The following is a 20,313-nucleotide window of genomic DNA, read 5'->3' on the forward strand; positions in this document are numbered from 1 at the left end:
CCTGTTAGTCCTGGTTTTTATGCTGCAGTACCTCTTCCAGTATGGTAGCATCTGAAACAGTTTGTGGTTGGGGTGACTCGGGTACCTAGTGATCCTTCGGGGTTTAGGTCGGGATCAGGATAGTGCGCGTATCTGGGGTGCGAGGAAGTGGTGGTCAGCCTGGATGGGGATGGGAGAGTGAAGAGGACCTGGGGACAAGGTACTATTCGACTGACATCCCTCAGCCTGGAAGCTGAGACACCACTGTATCAGAGTGAGCAGCTCAGACCCATTATTGCAGTCCATCGTGTGCGGGGGGCAGCAGTAACCCCAGGTCACTGTTTCTCCTCTAATGACACTCAAGTCAGATACCAAGACAGGAAATTGCAGCGGTTTACTGATTTAATCATGACAATAGTAACTTAAACAATATGTGAGCTGCTGACGTGCAGGAATAAATACACTGTTCGCGATTCACTCACGGTTACACACAATCGGCGACAACGAGTGACAGTTTGAAGAAACAGTCCCATTTCTCACCAATGATTATAAAGTCACACTTAAGGGCCGTGTCCGAGATCTTTGCAGATCCAGGGTCACTGCCGAGGAGTCTGTTAATTTAACATCATTATATCGGCCGGACTGCCGAATGCATCGTCATCCCAAACTGAAAAAAAAAATTCTCTCCTGGAATAATCCCATCCCGGGAACAGCCCCACCCACGGTGTCTTCCTGTCTGTGTAATTCTCGGTGTCACAGCTGGCGGAGCTCTCAACCCGGACTACGCCGGAAACAGCGACTCTGGACGTGAGACGGAATTACGTCACTGCGGATCCATCGCTGACGTCACAGAGGTCTGAGATTTTCAAACATGCCGATATTCATAGATCCACTTTCAGTCCGGGTCTGGGTTCCTTCAGAGATCGCAATTCCTTCTTCCCGGTCTCACTGAATTGATTCCCAGCCAGGCTGAAACAGATGGAGGAATAAATGGATTACACAATAGTGTCGTATCAGGGGGCTGGGGTTAATGTTTCAACAACAGCTACAGGTAAATATCAACAGAAAACCCGCAGATCCGCTGATATTTTAATCACATTGAACATTAACATAAACACTCACCGGATCCACTCCAAACACGAGAGGGTCAGTATGAGGCGCCGGAGAGCGGGGATAGATCGGTCTGTGAGCGAGTTTGATGCCAGGCTCAGCACCGTCAGTGATGGGTTTGTACTGAGATCGGAAGCGAGATCCTCGGCCCCAGAATCTGTGAGACCGACACTGTTCAGACTGGAAATGAGAGAGAGCGTAAAGGACGCAGTGAGACAGGAGACGGTTCAAATCCCCACTGTTTAAGAGTCCCACAATTACTCATCACGTTAATGTTTAGTGTCAGACACCCAGTGACTGTGAACACAATCTTCCCAAATCTGGTACTTACCACAGTTCCTGCATTTCACACTCTGGGTCCCTCAGAGCCGCAGACACCAGTTTCACTCCTGAATCTCCCAGTTCATTACCACTCAGGTTCAGCTCCGCCAGTGATGGGTTTGTACTGAGAGCGGAGGCGAGATCTTTGGCACCAGAATCTGTAAGACCGACATAGTCCAGCCTGGAGATAGACAATAGACAATAGGTGCAGAAGTAGACCATTCGGCCCTTCGAGCCTCCACCGCCATTTTGAGATCATGGCTGATCAACTACCATCAATACCCGGTCCCTGCCTTGTCCCCATATCCCTTGATTACCCTATCCATAAGATACCTATCGAGCTCCTTCTTGAAAGCATCCAGAGAATTGTCCTCCACTACCTTCCGAGGCAGTGCATTCCAGACCCCCACAACTCTCTGGGAGAAGAGGTTTTTCCATAACTCTGTCCGAAATTACCTACCCCTTATTCTCAAACCATGCCCTTTAGTACAGGACTCTCCCAGCATCTGGAACATATTTCCTGCCTCTATCATATCCAATCCCTTAATAATCTTATATGTTTCAATCAGATCCCCTCTCAATCTCCTTAATTCCAGCGTGTAAAAGCCCAGTCTCTGTAACCTCTCTGCGTAAGACAGTCCAGACATCCCAGGAATTAATCTCGTGAATCTACGCTGCACTTCCTCAACAGCCAGGATGTCCTTCCTTAAACCTGGAGACCAAAACTGTACACAATATTCCAGGTGTGGTTTGACCAGGGCTCTGTACAAATGCAAGAGGATTTCCTTGCTCTTGTACTCAATTCCCTTTGTAATAAAGGCCAACATTCCACTAGCCTTCTTCACTGCCTGCTGCACTTGCTCATTCACCTTCAGTGACTGATGAACAAGGACTCCTAGATTTCTTTGTATTTCTCCCTTACCTAACTCTACACAGTTCAGATAATAATCTGCCTTCCTATTCTTACTCCCAAAGTAGATAACCTCACACTTATTCACACTAAACATCATCTGCCAAGTATCTACCCACTCATCCAGCCTATCCAAGTCACTCTGAATTCTCCTAACATTCTCATCACATGTCGCACTGCCACCCAGCTTAGTATTATCAGCAAATTTGCTCATGTTATTTTCAATGCCTTCATCCAAATCGTTGACGTAAATTATAAACAGCTGTGGTCCCAATACTGAGCCCTGTGGCACCCCACTAGTCACCACCTGCCATTCCGAGAAACACCCATTCACCTCTACCCTTTGCTTTCTATCTGCCAGTTTTCTATCCATATCAATGTCTTCCCCCCGATGCCCTGAGCTTTGATTTTACCCACCAATCTCCTATGTGGGACCTTATCAAATGCCTTCTGAAAATCGAGGTACACTACATCCACTGGATCTCCCCCATCTAACTTCCTGGTTACATCCTCGAAAAACTCCAAAAGATTAGTCAAGCATGATTTACCCTTGGTAAATCCATGCTGGCTCGGCCCAATCCTATCACTACTATCTAGATATGCCACTATATCGTTCTTAATAATGGACTCTCGCATCTTCCCCACCACCAATGTCAGGCTGACAGGTCGATAGTTCTCTCTTTTCTCCCTCCCTCCTTTCTTAATAAGTGGGATAACATTAGCCATTCTCCAATCCTGAGGAACTGATCCTGAATCTAAAGAACATTGGGAGATGATTGCCAATGCATCCGCAATTTCCAGGGCCACCTCCGTTAGTACCCTAGGATGCAGACCATCTGGACCTGGGGATTTGTCAGCCTTCAGTCCCATCAGTCTTCTCATCACCGTTTCCTTCCCAATGTCAATCTGCTTCATTTCCTCTGTTAGCCTATGTCCTTGGCCCATCCATACATCTGGGAGATTGCTTGTGTCTTCCTTAGTGAAAACAGATCTAAAGTACTCATTAAATTCTTCTGCCATTTCTCTGTTTCCCATAACAATTTCACCCAATTCATTCTTCAAAGGCCCAACATTGTTCTTAACTATCTTCTTTCTCTTCACATACCGATAAAAGCTTTTGCTATCTTCCTTTATATTCCTGGCTGGCTTGCGTTCGTACCTCATTTTTTCTCCCCGTATTATCTTTTAGTTAATTTCTGTTATTCCTTAAAAACCACTCACCTTAGCTCTGTCATACTTCTTTTTTTTTATGCTATGCAATCTCTGACTTCCTTTGTTAACCACTGTGGCTCCTTTCCCCCCTTTGAATCCTTCCTTCTCTGGGGGATGAACTGATTTTGTACCTTGTGCATTATTCCCAAGAATACCTGCCATTGCTCTTCCACTGTCTTTTCTGCTAGGCTATCCGTCCAGTCAACTTTGGCCAGCTCCTCCCTCATGGCTCCATAGTTTCCCCTGTTCAACTGCAACACTGACACCTCCGAGCTGCCCTTAACCTTCTCAAATTGCAGATAAAAACGTATCATATTGTGATCACTACCTCCTAATGGCTCCTTTACTTCAATATCCCTTATCAAATCCTCTTCATCTGCCAAGTATCTACCCATTCACCCAACCTATCCAAGTCACCCTGAATTCTCCTAACATCCTCATCACGTCACACTTCCATCCAGCTTAGTATCAGCAGCAAACTTGCTGATGTTATTCTCAATGCCTTGATCTAAATCGTTGACATAAATTGTAAACAGCTGTGGTCCCAATACCGAGCCCTGTGGCACCCCACTAGTCACCACCTGCCATTCCGAGAAACACCCATTCACCGCTAGCCTTTGCTTTCTATCTGCCAATCAGTTTTCTATCCATGGCAATGTCTTCCCCCCAATGCCATGAGCTTTGATTTTACCCACCAATCTCCTATGTGGGACCTTATCAAATGCCTTCTGAAAATCAAGGTACACTACATCCACTGATCTCATTTGTCTATCATCCTGGTTACAATCTCTGACTTGCTTTGTCAACCACTGTGGCTCCTTTCCCCCCTTTGAATCCTTCCTTCTCTGGGGGATGAACTGATTTTGTACCTTTTCTGCTAGGCTATCCGTCCAGTCAACTTTGGCCAGCTCCTCCCTCATGGCTCCATAGTTTCCCCTGTTCATCTGCAACACTGAGACCTCCGATTGGCCCTTATCCTTCTCAAACTGCAGATAAAAGCTTATCATGCTGTGATCACTACCTCCTAATGGCTCCTTTACTTCAAGATCGCTTATCAAATCCTGTTCATTAAATAACACTAAATCCAGAATAGTCCTGTCCTTAGTCGGCTCTCGTACAAACTGTTCCAAGAATGCATTCCGTAGGCACTCTACATACTCCCTATCCTGTGGTCCAGCACCAACCTGATTCTTCCAGTTGACCTGCATGTTGAAATCCCCCATAACTACTGCTACATTACCTTTGCCACGTGCCAATGTTAACTCCCTATTCAACTTGCACCCAATATCCATGCTACAGTTTGGTGGCCTGTAGACAACACCCATTTGGGTCCTTTTGCCCTTACTGTTCCTCAGTTCTATCCACAGACTCTACTTCTCCTGACCCTATGTCCCCCCTTGCAAAGGACTGAATCTCATTCTTCACCAACAGGTCTACCCCACCCCGTCTTCCCACATTTCTGTCCCTACCTTAGCACATATACCCTTGTACATTCATATCCAAGGTCTGATCTCCCTGCAGCCATATATCCTTTATCCCAACAACATCATAGTTACCCATTCGCACCTGGGCTTCAAGCTCATCCGCCTTTTTTCCGTGCATTCAGATATAGAATTTTTAGCCCATTTCTCCTCTCTCTGTTTGAATCGCTGCCTATTGTGCTTAACCCAGCTCCCCGAACTCCCATCGGGCTATATAGATATGAGAGAGTGAGGGTGAAGGATGTAGAGAGAGGAGATACAAAATCCCAGTGTTTATCAATAATACATTTACTGATCACATTAATGTTTGGTGTCAGACACCCAGTGACTGTCGGCACAATCTCCCACAGTCTGGTACTTACCACAGTTTCTGTATTTTACACTCTGGGTTCGTCAGAGCTGCTGACACCAGTTTCACTCCTGAATCTCCCAGTTTATTATCTCCAAGTCTAAACACAAACAGATAATTGGATGAACAAAGTGATTCGAACTATGGGTCTGAGGAAATTCTGTCACTCGGATATTACAGGAAACATTAAACCCTTCATTAAATCACCAATCGGAGTTCCCATCACTGTCAATGTCCCTCACTGACCAACTCCGGGGTGTTCAACGAACGTCAATGATTCAGTCCATCAGTGTTACACTGTAATGTCCCCAAATTTTGTCCCATTTCACGATGGTTAGAAAAGTGCTAGTGACGAGAGGGTAGCAAGGGCCATAGCTGAAGGGTGGGAGAAAGTTTCATGGTAAGGAGGAGATGTGTTTTGGAAAATGTCCATGGGAAATTGCGGAAGAGGTCCTCAAAGATGGGAAGTGGATGGGGAAGAGAGATACCACAGGAGATAGGGGGAGGGGGAATAGAGATCCCACAGAAGGAAGTAGGATAGAAAGTGATTCCACAGGAGGTAGGAGAATAAGGTGAACAGATCCAATCAGGAGGAAGGTGGATGAGGTAGAGAGATCCATTATGTGGAAAACATGAATCCACAACACAAGGAGACAGATATAGATCGCACGGACGAGTTGGTCTAATTGAAGCCCCACAATCTGGAGAAAAGAAATGCGCCCATGAGATCTGGGTGTTTTGTTGTGAGAACAGTTACACGGGTGGACTGATGGAAATAGCAACCCACAGCGAAGGGCAGGGAGAGGGAATCTCACAGATGAAGGAGTCTCCCTCTGACTCAGACAGTCTGCTGAAGGTCTCTTGTCCCTCAACGGGAACGGGGTGTGAAGCTTTGACCCGCCTGCTGCAGCCTGTCGTTCTGGGTGTCAGTAACAGTGAGAAGGAACATTATGAATGGACTTTTCACAGGCAGAGAGAAACACGGCCGTTCCTGTGATCTTCTACCATTAAACCACTGGACGTTGTTCCCCGATCTGATGAAGTCTCCAACATCCCTTCACAAGGAATCACCGAACCCTCTCGTCCTTGAGGAATACCGACCGCACCCCTGGGCATTTTTCACAATTCTTCACAATCTGAGTTACTAGACTTTTACAAAAATTCCTTTACATTGAAACAAAACAACGGAACAGTTCCGCTGCTCAGAGTGAGAGTTAAAAACAAATTACCTCAGGTCCTGGCATTTGTGCAGCCCGGGTCCCAGCCGCTGGATCCCTTCACACTGAATCAGGCAGTACTCCAGTTTGAGCTGTTTTATTGTTTCACAGAGTTTGATGACATGAGACAGGACCGCACAATCAATCGGGGTCAGTCTCATTCCACGGAATGAAAGTGTTTCCACAGATCCCAGTGCGGCCTGGGCCAGTCTACAATTCTGAGACTCAAACAGGTAGTGCAATGTGTTCAGGAGGCTCCTATTACCGGCTTCACTCCTCATGTTTCCGATCTGGCGTTTAACCTCCTCTTTCACCCAATCAATCACCCGGCAGGTTGTTTGATGAGGAAATGGACCCAGAAACTCCTCCAGGCCCCGAGCTGTCATTGGGCTGGAGAGTCCAGCAACAAAACGGAGAAATACCTCCAATCGCCCATCTATTGTATTGTGGGCTTCAGTGAGGAATTTCAGGATATCCCCGGGATGTGGATTCAGGAATTGTGCGACTGCAGCTACAAACTCTTGGATGGTGAGGTGTGGGAATGTGTACACCACACACTGGGCAGAATCCTCTCTCTCCAAAAGCTCCATCAGGAACCCGGACAGGAACTGGGAAGGCTGCAGATTGTAGTTGATTAAATCACCATCTGTAAACACAATCTTCTTCTGGGACACTCCTCTGAAGGCCATCTGACCAACCCTGAGTAACACATCACGCGGGTTCTCAATCTCACGGCCGTGGTTTTTCAGGATGTTGTAAATGTAGTAGGAGTACAGTTGGGTGATGGTCTTGGGAACCCGCTGTGGGTCCCTGTCTCTTTGTGTGAAGAAGGGTCCTAATGCCAGAGCGAGGATCCAGCAGTAGGAGGGGTTGTAGCTCATGGTGTACAGGATCTCGTTCTCCTTCACGTGTTTGAAAACAGCAGCTGCAACCGTCTCATCTTCAAAATGCCGAATGAAATATTCCTTCCGTTCCTTACCAACAAATCCCAGGATTTCAGCACAGATACTGATCTCTGCCTTTTCTAATAAATGTAACGCAGTGGGACGTGTGGTCACCAGGACTGAACACCCTGGGAGCAGCTTGCCCTGGATTAAACTGTACACAATGTCAGACACTTCACACCACCACTCGGGATCTGGACACTGGTGCCTGGGCTCTGTATCTCTCCGACTGTCAGCAAAATCGATTCTTTGCTTGAATTCATCCAAACCATCGAATATAAAGAGCAATCCCTCTGGGTTCTTCCAGACCTCTCTCAGGAATTTCCCAAAGTAAGGATACTGATTAAGAATCAGTTCCCTTAGGTTTATTCTACAGTTAATGGAGTTTAAATCCCGGAATTTGAAACTGAACACAAACTGGAATTGCTGATATATTTTCCCCGTGGCCCAGTCATAAACAATCTTTTGTACCATCGTTGTTTTCCCGATCCCCGGGACTCCGGCCACTGCTGCCGAACAGCCCGAAGTTGACCGTGTGATGAATCTTTTAATTCTGTCCCATAAGCCATGTGAATAACTGCTCTGAAATAGATGATCAGTCCGGATTTTTTCCAGCTCTCTGCGGAGATGTTTCTCTCTCCACTGCTCGTGGTTTCTGCCTCTTGCCAACAGCTCATGCTCCACCAGTCTCCGATCTCGAACAGTAGAAATGACCGTGAGCTCAGCGTATCGATCAACCAACTGGAAAACCTTCACCTTCTCAGTCATCAGGATCGTGTTTACTCTCAATTTTTCAGTTTGTGCCCGTAGAGTCTCTTTGTGTTTCTGCTGAACATCTTTCACGGGAAATGAGAACATTGTCAAAATGTTAAATGGCTCATATGACAAAGAACATTATAACTGCATTTTAGTATTTATTGTTTGAAATTACATGAATTAATTAAAGGCTCTTTGGATATCAGGACAGAAAGTAAAATGTTGTTCACAGACACCTGAATTAACAGCGATGAATATCCCAGAACATTCCCAGTCCTCATGTTCTGGTACCTATTACTTGTGAAGGTGAACATTCCCCCGGTATCCTATTGCAAGCCTGACTGTTCTCCCGTTAGAACATTTCACTATATTTAAAGGACTGTTTGCATCATTAACAGAAGCTGGTAATATTCTTCTGGTGTGGAACTATGAATAGCAGAGCACTCTGCATTCTGGCAAATCTGCACTCTGGGAAGTCACAGGTCCACAGTTTTTGTATGAAAACAGGAGCGGAATATGCATGAATTCGGGCAGCATCCGTGGATAGAAAAACAGTGAAGTTTTGTATCTATAACCTATTGGAATGACAAGAACGAAAATGGGCTGTTTTCAGTTTCAAAGACTGAGGAGCGGTGGAAAGACGGTATCTCTGTCAATTGAAAGATCACAAGCGTCTCAGTGATGAACATCGTGTTTCTGGGGGAAGGCGGTAAAGTCTAGGGAGCTGTTACACATCAGTCTGGCAGAGCGGATGTGGGGCGCTGTATTATGAGTCTTCTGTCTGTCAGAGTTGACCATGCATATTATAGACAATAGACAATTGGTGCAGAAGTAGACCATTCGGCCCCTCGAGTCTGCACCGCCGTTCTGAGATCATGGCTGCTCATTCACTATCAATACCCAGTCCCTGCCTTGTCCCCATATCCCTTGATTCCCCTATCCATCAGATGTCTATCTAGCTCCTTCTTGAAAGCATCCAGAGAATTGTCCTCCACCGTCTTCCGAGGCAGTGCATTCCACACCTCCACAACTCTCTGGGAGAAGAAGCACTTCCTCAACACTGTTTTAAATAACTGACCTCTTATTCCCAATCCAGGCCCTCTGGTACTGGACTCTCCCAACATCTGGAACATATTTCCTGCCTCAATCCTATGAAACCCTTTAATTATCTTAAACGTTTCAATCAGATTCCCTCTCAATCTCCTGAATTCCAGTGTGTACAAGCCCAATCTCGCCAAACTCTCTGTGTAAGACAGCCCTGCCATCCCAGGAACCAACCTAGTGAATCCACGCTGCACTTCCTCAATTGCCAGAATGTCCTTCCTTAAACCTGGAGACCAAAACTGTACACAATATTCCAGGTGTGGTCTCACCAGGGCCCTGTACAAAGGCAAAAGGACATCCTTGCTCTTGTACTCAATTCCCCTTGTAACAAAGGCCAACATTCCATTTGCCCTCTTCACTGCCTGTTGCACTTGCTCATTCACCTTCATTGACTGGTGAACTAGGACTCCTAGGTCTGTTCGCATTTCTCCCTTACCTAACTCTACACCGTTCAGACAATACTCTGCCCTCTTGTTCCTGCTTCCAAAGTGGATAACTTCACATTTATTCTCATTGAATGACATCTGCCAAGTTTCTGCCCACTCACCCAGCCTATCCAAGTCTCCCTGTATTCTCCTAACGTCCTCTTCGCATATCACACTGCCACCCAGTTTAGTATTGTCAGCACACCTGCTGATATAGTTTTCAATGCCCTCATCGAAATCGTTGACATAAATCGTAAAGAGCTGTGGTCCCAATACAGAGCCCTGTGGTACCCCACTAGTCACCTCCAGCCAGTCCGAGAAACACCCATTCACTGCTACCCTTTGCTTTCTATCTGCCAACCAGTTTCCTATCCATGTTGAAACCCTGCCCCAATGCCATAAGCTCTGATTTTACTCACCAATCTCCTATGTGGCACCTTATCGAATGCCTTCTGAAAATCTAGGTACACTACATTCACTGGCTTACCATCGTCTAACATCCTTGTTACACCCTCAGAAAACTCCAACATATTAGTCAAGCATGATTTGCCCTTGGTAAATCCATGCTGGCTCGGCCTAATCCTATTTCTGCCATCATGTGCCACTATTTCGTCCTTAAAAATGGACTCAAACATCTTCCCCACGACTGACGTTAGGCTAACAGGGCGATAGTTCTCCGTTTTCTCCTTCCCTCCATTCTTGAAAAGTGGGATAACATTAGCCCCTCTCCAATCTTCAGGAACTGATCCTGAATCTAAGGAACATTGGAAAATGATTACCAATGCATCCGCAATTTCCTGAGCCACCTCTTTTAGAACCCTCGGATGCAGACCATCTGGACCCGGGGACTTATTAACCTTCAGTCCTACCAGTCTACTCATGACAGTTTCTTTCCTAATGTCAATCTGTCTCAATTCCTCTGATATCTTATGTCACTGGCCCAACCATACATCTGGGAGATTGCTTGTGTCCTCCCTGGTGAAGACAGATCTAAAGTACGCATTAAATTCTGTTGCCATTTCCCTGTTTCCCATAACAATTTCTCCCAATTCATTCTTCAAGGGGCCAACATTGTTCTTAACTATCTTCTTTCTCTTCACATAGCTAAAAAAGCTTTTGCTATCCCCTTTTATATTCCTGGCTAGACTGAGCTCATACCTCTCCGTATTGCTTTTTTAGTTAAGATCTGCTGTTCCTTAAAACTTTCCCAATCATCTGTATTCCCACTCATCTTAGCCCTGTCATACTTCTTTTTCTTTAATGCTATACAATCTCTGACTTCCTTTGTCAATCACTGTGGCCCCTTCCCCCTTTTTGAATCCTTCCTTCTCATTGGAATGAACTGCTTTTGCATCTTTTGTATTATCCCCAAGAATATCTGCCACTGCTGATCCACTTGTCTTTCCTGCCAGGACATCCGTCCATTTAACTTTGGCCAGCTCTTCCCTCATGGCTCCGTAGTCTCCTTTATTTAATTGCAACACTGACACCTCTGATCTGCCCTTATCCCTGTCAAATTGTAGATAAAAACTTATCATGTTATGATCACTACTTTCTAATGGCTCCTTTACTTCAAGATCACTTATCAATTCCTGTTCATTACACATCACCAAGTCCAAAATAGTCCTGGTTGGCTCAAGCACAAGCTGTTCCAAGAATACATCCCTTAGACACTCCACAAAATCCCTATCCTGGGGTCCAGCACCTACCTGATTCTCCCATTTCACCTGCAAGTTGAAATCTCCCATAACGACTGCATTAACTTTAGCACATGCCAATGTTAACTCCTTAATCAACTTGTACCCAATATCCACGCTACTGTTTGGGGGCCTGTACACAGCACTCATTAGGGTCTTTTTACCCTTACTGTTCTTCAGCTCAATCCACACAGACTCTACTTCCCCTGTTCCCAAGTCACCTCTTGCTAAGGACTGAATCTCATTCCTCACCAACAGGGCCACCCCACCCCCTCTTCCCATATTTCTGTCTCTACGATATTGCGTCCGCTGATTACATACGCAAGCCAGGACACTATGATATGGAGAGCAAACTGTTGCCTCTGTAGCAAGTTCTCTCTCTCCATGCATCTGATGAACCCAAAGGGACAGCAGAGCCCAATACAATTCGGCACCAGAAGCACCACAGTCGTTGCCAGTCTGAGCTGAAAACAACCTAAGGCTGCCTTAGGGGCTCCAGCTCCAGATTCTTCCACTGGGTTAATTCCCAAAGTCTTCCCCGTGAGGGTAAAGTTGCAAGGCAGCGGAGATCAGAGTTTACCTTCTTCTGGATGAGCGGCCAATCATGGCTGACCGAAGCGACTAGTTTTAAGTACCAATAACTAGCCTTTGTCCATCTGCTGTCGGATAGAATGCTTCCGCCTACGTATCCCCACTCCCAACCCCAGTATGAAGTCTCAGGTTACCAAGAGGCTCTGAACTATTGACAATGATAAATCGGTAAATTGGTCGATTATTTTTACATGTACCGAGGTACAATGGAAAACTTTCCTGCATGCGATCCAAATAGATAAGTTCATATAGTGCTAGCAGACTACAAGGTACAAAGCATCATTGTCAGGTTAGGGTTTTTTTAACTAGGTCCTAAACTATAAAGTACAGCACTTAGAACTACAGTACTGTGCAAAAGTCTTAGACGCATGTACATAACTATGGAGACTAAGACTTTCGTAAGTAATGTGTAAGTGGCTGCAGACTCTGGTTGTTTCTTCTGAACACCAACGCTAAACTATTTTTTTTCATTGAACTTTTCTTAACACTGCCATTATGTTGTCTTTTATTGTCGAATTTGCACTGCACTGTATAACATTGAAATGCAAATTGAACTACATCGTCAAAATGAGGTGCTTTATAAATAACTTATTATTTCTATTTTTCGCAGTCCAAACTGTTAAATCCTGAGGTGCGGGCTTCGTGGTCTATACTATTGTGGCTTAAGGAAGATATACATGTGTGGAACTAATTGTTAAATCCTAATGCGTATTGCTTTTGTGATGCGACAAGTTGTCGATATTACTATCGGGACAATGAACATCTTGTTCGTGTTCCACGGTCTTTCAATTCCCCTTTTATTCAGCATATTTCTGATGTTTTCCATTAATTGATATCTAAGAATTATGTGTACTTAGAATGGCTATATCTATTTTAAGACGTTGTTTTTGCTTGTTGATTCTGTAATATTATAGCCATAGAGTTGTTATGTATTGTCCTATCTGTAACAGTGGATTAGTTGAATTTGGAGGAGTCCAACTCTAAAAGTGGAGCCGGCTTGTACTTAAGGTAAAGTGTGGTGTCTTTCTTCAGTTGTAGTTTAAGCAATATTTTTGTGAACGTTGCGGGGTGAGGCGGGGGGGGGGGGGGGTTGTTGGTGGGGACAGAACAGAATATACGGAGGAAAGGGAGCTTGGTTCACAAACAGAGAAAGCTTGGGAGACACTGTGAACGGGAGGATAGGCAGATGATAGAGAATGGACGCGCTCAGTCTGATGGTTTAAGATGTGTCTCTTTTAATGGGAGGAGTATCATGAATAAAGCGGACAAACTTACAGCGTGGATCAGCACTTGGAGCTATGTGGTGGCCATTACAGAATCTTGAATGGCTACTTCAAGTGCCAGATTTTAGATGTTTCAATAAGGATAGGGAGGGAGGCAAAAGAGGCGGTGGCGTGGCGCTGTTGTCACGGCTGCAGAAAAGGAAGATGACATGGAGGGGTTGTCTACGGAGTCTCTGTGGGTGGAAGTTAAGAATACGAAGGGGTCAATAATTCTACTGGGTGCACTTGTAGACCACCCAATAGTACAACAGGGTTGTTGTGGTAGGAGATTTTAATTTCCCAAATACTGATTACCATCTCCCGAGAGTGAGAGATTTAGATGGGGTAGAGTTTGTTAGGTGTGTTCCGGAAGGTTTCTTGACACGATATGCAGCTAAGCCTACAGGAGAAGAGGCTGTATTTGATCTGGTATTGGGAAATGAACCTAGTCAGGTGACAGTTTTCTCAGTGATCACAATTCTATCTTCTTCACCATAGCTTTGGAGAGGGATAGGAATGGACAAGTTAGGGAAACGTTTAATCAGGATAAGAGGAAACGGGGTACGGGGCTTTCAGGCAGGAACTTGGAAACATAAATTGGAAAGGGATGTTCTCAGGGAAACGTACGGAAGAAATGGGGCAAATGTTCAGGGGATATTTGCGTGGGGTTTCTGAGTAGATACAGTACGTTCCAATGAGAAATGAAAAGGATGATAGGGTACAAGATCCGTGGTGTACAAAGGCTGTTGTAAATCTGTTCAATAAAAGAAGACCTTACGAAAGGTTCAAAAACAGGTAATAATGTGAATCTAGAAGATTATAAGGCTTGCAGGAAAGAGCTTAAGAATGAAATTAGGAGAGCCAGAAGGGACCATGAGAATGCCCTGGCGGAAAGGATTAAGAAAAATCCCAAGGCATTCAAAAAATATGTGAAGAGCAAGAGGATAAGACGTGAGAGAATAGGACCAATCAAGTGTGAATGGAAAAGTACGTCCGGAACCGGAGGAAATAGCGGAGGTATTTAATGAATACTGTGCTTCAGTATTCACTACGTAAAAGGATCTTGACGATTGTTGGGATAACTTCCAGGGCACTGAAAAGTTTGAGAATATAAATACAGTGAAACTACGATTTTACGTGCCTCGACATCGCGAATTCGGATACAACGCGATGTATCATCTGACTCTATTTCCACCCATGTCAATCCATACTCCCTCTTGTCCAGCCTTGTATCCCTTTTGCCAGTCAACTTCCAAGCTCTTGGCTTCACCCCTCCACCTCCTGTCTTCTCCTATCGTTTCGGGTCTCCCCTACCCCTCCCACTTTCAGATCTCTTGCTGTCCCTTTTCTCGGTTAGTCCTAACGAAGTGTCCCGACCAGATGCTGCCTCGCCTGCTGCTTTCCAACAGCATTTTGTGTGAGTCATTGGACCTATTTTTGCTCAAAATGGAACAAACTGCCAGAACAAGAAGATCATTTTCTGTGAAAGATAAGCTTCACGCACTTGACGCAATCAAGACTAAAAGTCAAACTCAAGTTGCACCTCGGGTAACCGGAATCAACCCTTCGTGGTTGGAAATTTCACAAAGAAAAGTTACGCGCGTCGCTTTGCAAAGTTGAAGAAGAAACAAGAATAAAAGCCAAACGCCTGAAGACTGCCGCAGATTTCAGCCTCGCTGACTCCTTGTACGAGTGGTTCGTTCAGGCCCGCTCAGAAGGTCTTCTAAATTCTGGTCCTATTCTGAAATCTCAAGTCCAGATTTGACAAGCAGATCAACGGAGGAACTTCACAATTCAAAGCTAGCAATAGATGACTAGACCGGTTTAAACGCCGTCACAGGATCTCACAAGAGTTAGTGTCAGGAGAAATTCGCAGCCAGCGACAAGCTACGTGCAACCAAGGAACACTTGATCACTTATTAAAGAAATAAACTGTAAATGATTATTACTAATATTCTTCAATGTTTTTCTTTGCTGTTTTGTGCATTAAAAACCTTTACTAAATTTATTTTGTGTTTTAATTTCTATAGTAAGAACAACGCTGTTTTAGCGCGACCCCGATGACATTTTATGGACCTAAACAATCATTTATAACGGGTTTTCACTGTATTCAGAAAGGGGATGTACTGGAGCTTTTGCAAAGCATCAAGTTGGATAAGTCAATCGGGACCGGACGGGATGTAACCCAGTCTACTATGGGAAGCGAGGGAGGAGATTGCTGAGCCTCAGGTAAGGATTCTTGCATCATCAATGACGACGTGCGAGTTTCGGAAGAACGGGAGGGTTGTGGATGCTGTTCCCTTATTCAAAAAAGGGAACAGAGATAGCTCTGAAACTTATAGGCCAGTGCGTCTTACTTCAGTGGTTGGTATGTTGATGGAGAAGATCCTGAGAGGAAGGATTTATGAACATTTGGAGAGGCTTAATATGATTAGGAATAGTCAGCATGGCTTTGTATAAGGCAGGTCGTGCGTTACGAGTCTGAATTAGTATTTTGAGGATGTGACTAAGCACATTAATGATGGTAGAGCCGCAGATGCAGTGTATATGGATTTTCGCAAGGTATTTCAGAAGGTACCCCATCCAAGGCTTACCAGGAAAGTAAGGAGACATGGGATCCAAGGGGACAATGCTTTGTGGATGCGGAACTGGCTAGCTCACAGAAGAAAAAGAGTGGTAGAAGGCGGAACATATTCTGCATGGAAGCCGGTGACAATTGGTGTGCCTCAGGGATCAGTTCTGGGAGCCCTACTCTTCGTGATGTTTATAAATTTCTCGGATGAGTAAGTGGAGGGATGGGTTAGTAAATTTGCTGATGACACAAAGGTTGTGGGTGTTTTGGATAGTGTGGAGTGCTGTTAGAGTTTACAACGCGACATTGATCGATGCATAAATGGGGTGCGAAGTGGCAGATGGAGTTCAATCCAGATAAGTGTAAGAGTGCTCATTTTGGTAGGTCAAATATGATGGCAGGATAAAGGGTTAATGGTAAGATTCTTCGGAGTGTGAAGGATTAGAGGATCTTGGGGTCCGAGTCCATAGGACACCCAAAGGTGTTACGCAGGTTCACACTGTGGTTCTCATCATTGGCCCCCATCAATTGTGGGTTTGGGTTTAATGTCCGGGAGGTAATGTAGCTATATAGGACCCTGGTCAGACCCATCTTGGTGTACTGTACTCAGTTCTGTTCACCTCACTAAGATAAGGACGTGGAAACCATAGATATGGTGCAGAAGAGAATTACAAGGATGTTTCCTGGATTAGGGAGCATGCCTTATGAGAATAGGTTGAGTGAACTCGTCCTTTTCTCCTTGGAGCGACGGAGGATCAGAGGTAACTTCATAGAGGTGTACAAGCTAATGATTGTGTGGATAGTCATAGACATTTTTTCCCCAAGGATGAAAAGGCCAGCACGAAAGGGCATAATTTTAAGGTGCTTGGAGGTAGATACAGAGGAGATGTCAGGGGAAAGATTTTTTTTCACGCAGAGAGTCACTAGAAAATTACAAAATATAAAGAATATGACCGGAGAGAATTCAGTCTTCAGTGCTATTGCAAAGGAGAAGGTGCTTCGGTATCTGAAAGGTCTGAAAATAGAAATGTCGCCTGGACTGGATGATACAGTGTATCAGGAGCCCGCCAGGAGTGTTTGGGCATTCCCAGAGCATTTGAACCTAGACTGAAGCCGTCTGCAGAACCAACTGGATTAATAGAAAAATACATTTTATAATAGTCAGGCTGCAACGAGAGATTCTATGAATTGTTACTTGAATTCGAGAGATCAGAGAATGATTAATGGTGAATTTTGATACAGCGGTTCTGTCGTGTCACAGTCTGCTATTTGAGTTGTGGCATTTCATCACTCACCTATCAGTTCAGTGGGTAACTCTGATAACACCGGGGCAATGTTCATGTACACCTGTCGATCAGGACCTGTTTAAATTTTTAAAAAATCCATGAAATCAGACCTAAAATAATTAAGGTCTAAAATAAAATAAGGTCTCAAAGCTCTCCGCTTCTTTTTGGATTCCAGACCTAACCAGTTACCTTCTAACACCACTGTCCTCCGTCTGGCGGAATTAATCCTTACTCTTATTAATTTCTCCTTTGCCTCCTCCCACTTTTTGCAAACTACAGGTGCAGCATAGACAGCTACACGGGTCCCAGCTATGCCTGCCTGTTTGTTCGCTTTGTGGAACAGTCCATGTTCCAAGCCTATACTGGTATGCGTCCCCCACTTTTCCTTCGCTACATCGAAGACTGCATTGGCTCTGCCTCCTGCACGCATGCTGAGTTCGTTGACTTCATTAATTTTGCCTCCAACTTTCACACCGCCCTCAAATTACCGGGTCCATTTCCAACACCTCCCTCCCCTTTCATGGCCTTTATGTCTCCATCTCTGGACTCTCACAGGTATCAGGACAAATGCTTTTCCCACCCGATCTCTTCAAAAAAGCCATCCCCTTCTCACAATTCCTCCGTCTCCTCCGCATCTGCTCTCAGGATGAGGTTTTTTCCATTCCAGGATGAAGGAGATGTCTTCCTTTTTTTAAAGAAAAGGGCTTCCCTTCCTCCACCATCAACTCTGCTCTCAAACGCATCGCTCCCATTTCCCGCACATCTGTTCTCACCCCATCCTCCCGCCACCACACTCCGGATAGGGTTTCCATTGTCCTCACGTACCACCCCACCGGCATCCGGATCCAACATATAATTTTCCGTAACTTCCGCCACATCCAACGGGATCCCACTACAAAGCACATCTTTCCCTCCCCCCCCCCACTTTCTGCTTTCTGCAGGGATTGCCCTCTACGCGACTCCCTTGTCCATTTGTCCATTCGCCCGCAATCGCCCCCCCCCCATCCCTTCCCACCGATCTCACTCCTGGAACTTATTCTTGTAAGCGGAACAAGTGCTACACCTGCCCTTACACTTCCTCCCTCTCCACCATTCAGGGCCCCAGAAAATACTTCCAGGTGAGTCGACACTTCACCTGTGAGTCGGCTGGTGTGATATACTGCTTCCGGTGCTCCCGGTGTGGCTTTCTTTATATTGGTGAGACCCTACACAGACTGGGAGACCGTTTCGCTGAACTCCTACGGTCTGTCCGCCAGAGGATGTAGGATTTCCCAGTGGCCACACATTTTAATTCCACGTCCCATTCCCATTCTGATATGTCTATCCATGTCCTCCTCTACTGTCAAGATTAAGCCACACTCAGGTTGGAGGAACAACACCTTATACTCTGTCTGGGTAGCCTCCAAACTGATGGCATAAACATTGACTTCTCTAACTTCTGTTAAAGCCCTCCCCTTCTTACCCCATTTTATTTATTTATTTATTTATTATCCACACCCCCCTCCCCCTTTATCTCTCTCTGCCCCTCTCACAATCACTCCTTGCCTTTTCTCTATCTCCCTCTAGTGCTCCCCTCCCCCTTTATTTCAACCCTTGGACTCCCGTCCTATGATCCTTTCCCTTCTCCAGTTGTGTATCCGTTTTGCCAACCAACTTTTCAGCTCTTGGCTTCATCCTTCCCCGTCCTGTCTTTCCTAACATTTCGGATCTACCCCTCCCACTCCCACTTTCAAATCTCTTCGTATCTCTTCTCTCAGTCCTGGCGAAGGGTTTCGACCCGAAACGTCGACTGTACTTCTTCCTACAGATGTTGCCTGGCCTGCTGCGTTCCACCAGCATTTCGTGTGTGTTGCTAAAATAATTAACATTGTTTATTTCAATGTGCCTTTGTGTTCAGTGAGTGTTTTTAACATACCGAACTCCTGTATTTCCCTCAGTATTCTGTCCAACTTCGGTAGCTCAGTCCTCCACGTCACAAAGGATTCCCACATCGACCTCCGGGCCTGGGAGCCTTTGTCCATCACCAAACTGAGGAAAAGTCTGGACCCCTCTGTCCGGTTTCCCTTCTCTGTCATTTCAGTGACCTTCTGTAAAAGGAATACAATGAATTAACTCTGCAGCAGAGAGACAGACATGGAAAATGTGAAGGAAAATATCTGTTCATGGTCGCGGTAGCTTCTGAGCTGATGCAGTCACCAGCTACTGCCTCATCTTCCTTGGGTTCAGTCATTAACCTGGGAACGTAACTGAAGGAAATTCTAAATAACTATTGTGTAAGAATAAGGATTTACCGATAACCTGCAGTAGATGCTACGTGATTAATTTACTTGTCCATCAATTCGGAGCGAGAAGCTGCGGGTGAACGGCTAAGGATTTCGGAGCGAGGCAGTTTTACGACTCGGAGTAAAAGAGAGGCAAGACTGCACAGGCACGTGACGTCGGCCAGTAGAGCGGGAAAAGTTTGTAAGTACTAAATCACAAAGCTGTGAAGTGAATTAAGTTCATTCCCAGAGCTCATCAAAGTAGACCACGAAAGGATTAAAACGAAGACCGCCATACCCAGCGGGCAGCGTTCAGAGCGGGCAGTGGAGTGGGAGTTAGTAGAGTGGTAAGGCTTCGTCTAGAACGGGCTTAGGCTGTACAGCGCCGAGATAGGTCAACTTGTGCTAATTGCGGGAAAGAAAGTAATATGTGTGTGAGGCGTGTTCTCTGTGCTCGATTTCAAATGCGGGAAGTCCTGGTGTCTCCGAGACTCCCGGACGGCCATATCTGCACCCGATGTGTCGAGCTGCAACTCGTCAGGGCCCGAGTTATGGAACTGGAGATGCAGCTCGACGAGGAGGTGAGAAAAAGGAGTTATAGATAGGTAGTCACACCGGGTCCACGGGAGAAAAATAAGTGGGAACGGGAGAGGCTCCTGGGGATTGGCGGGTTGCGGATGTAGTTCCTTTATTCAAGAAAACGAGAAGAGACAGCCCAGGAAATTATAGACCAGTGAGGTTTACGTCAGTGGTTGATAAGCTGATGAAGAAGATCCTGAGAGGCAGATTTATTTACATTTGGAGAGATATATTATGATTAGCAATAGTAAGTATGG

General features: G+C 45.4%; 1 protein-coding gene across 3 annotated transcripts in view; it reads right to left on the bottom strand.

Annotated features, from left to right (window-relative positions):
- Positions 1–374: 374 nt before the first annotated feature.
- Positions 375–20,313, bottom strand: part of LOC132387380 (NACHT, LRR and PYD domains-containing protein 3-like) — a 54,281-nt gene continuing 34,342 nt past the window's right edge. For all 3 annotated transcript variants that reach the window (XM_059959751.1, XM_059959752.1, XM_059959750.1), the window contains exons 6-12: positions 19,132–19,303; positions 17,226–17,291; positions 6,592–8,359; positions 5,376–5,462; positions 1,421–1,591; positions 1,102–1,269; positions 375–948 (exon numbers count right to left, since the gene is read on the bottom strand). In XM_059959751.1, coding sequence (XP_059815734.1) covers positions 861–948; positions 1,102–1,269; positions 1,421–1,591; positions 5,376–5,462; positions 6,592–8,359; positions 17,226–17,291; positions 19,132–19,303 — 2,520 coding nt within the window. In that variant the 3' untranslated portion in view covers positions 375–860. The remainder of the gene's footprint in view (positions 949–1,101; positions 1,270–1,420; positions 1,592–5,375; positions 5,463–6,591; positions 8,360–17,225; positions 17,292–19,131; positions 19,304–20,313) is intronic.

This window comes from Hypanus sabinus, unplaced genomic scaffold, assembly GCF_030144855.1.
Source record: "Hypanus sabinus isolate sHypSab1 unplaced genomic scaffold, sHypSab1.hap1 scaffold_180, whole genome shotgun sequence".
In the NCBI taxonomy this organism is placed as follows: Eukaryota; Metazoa; Chordata; class Chondrichthyes; order Myliobatiformes; family Dasyatidae; genus Hypanus; species Hypanus sabinus.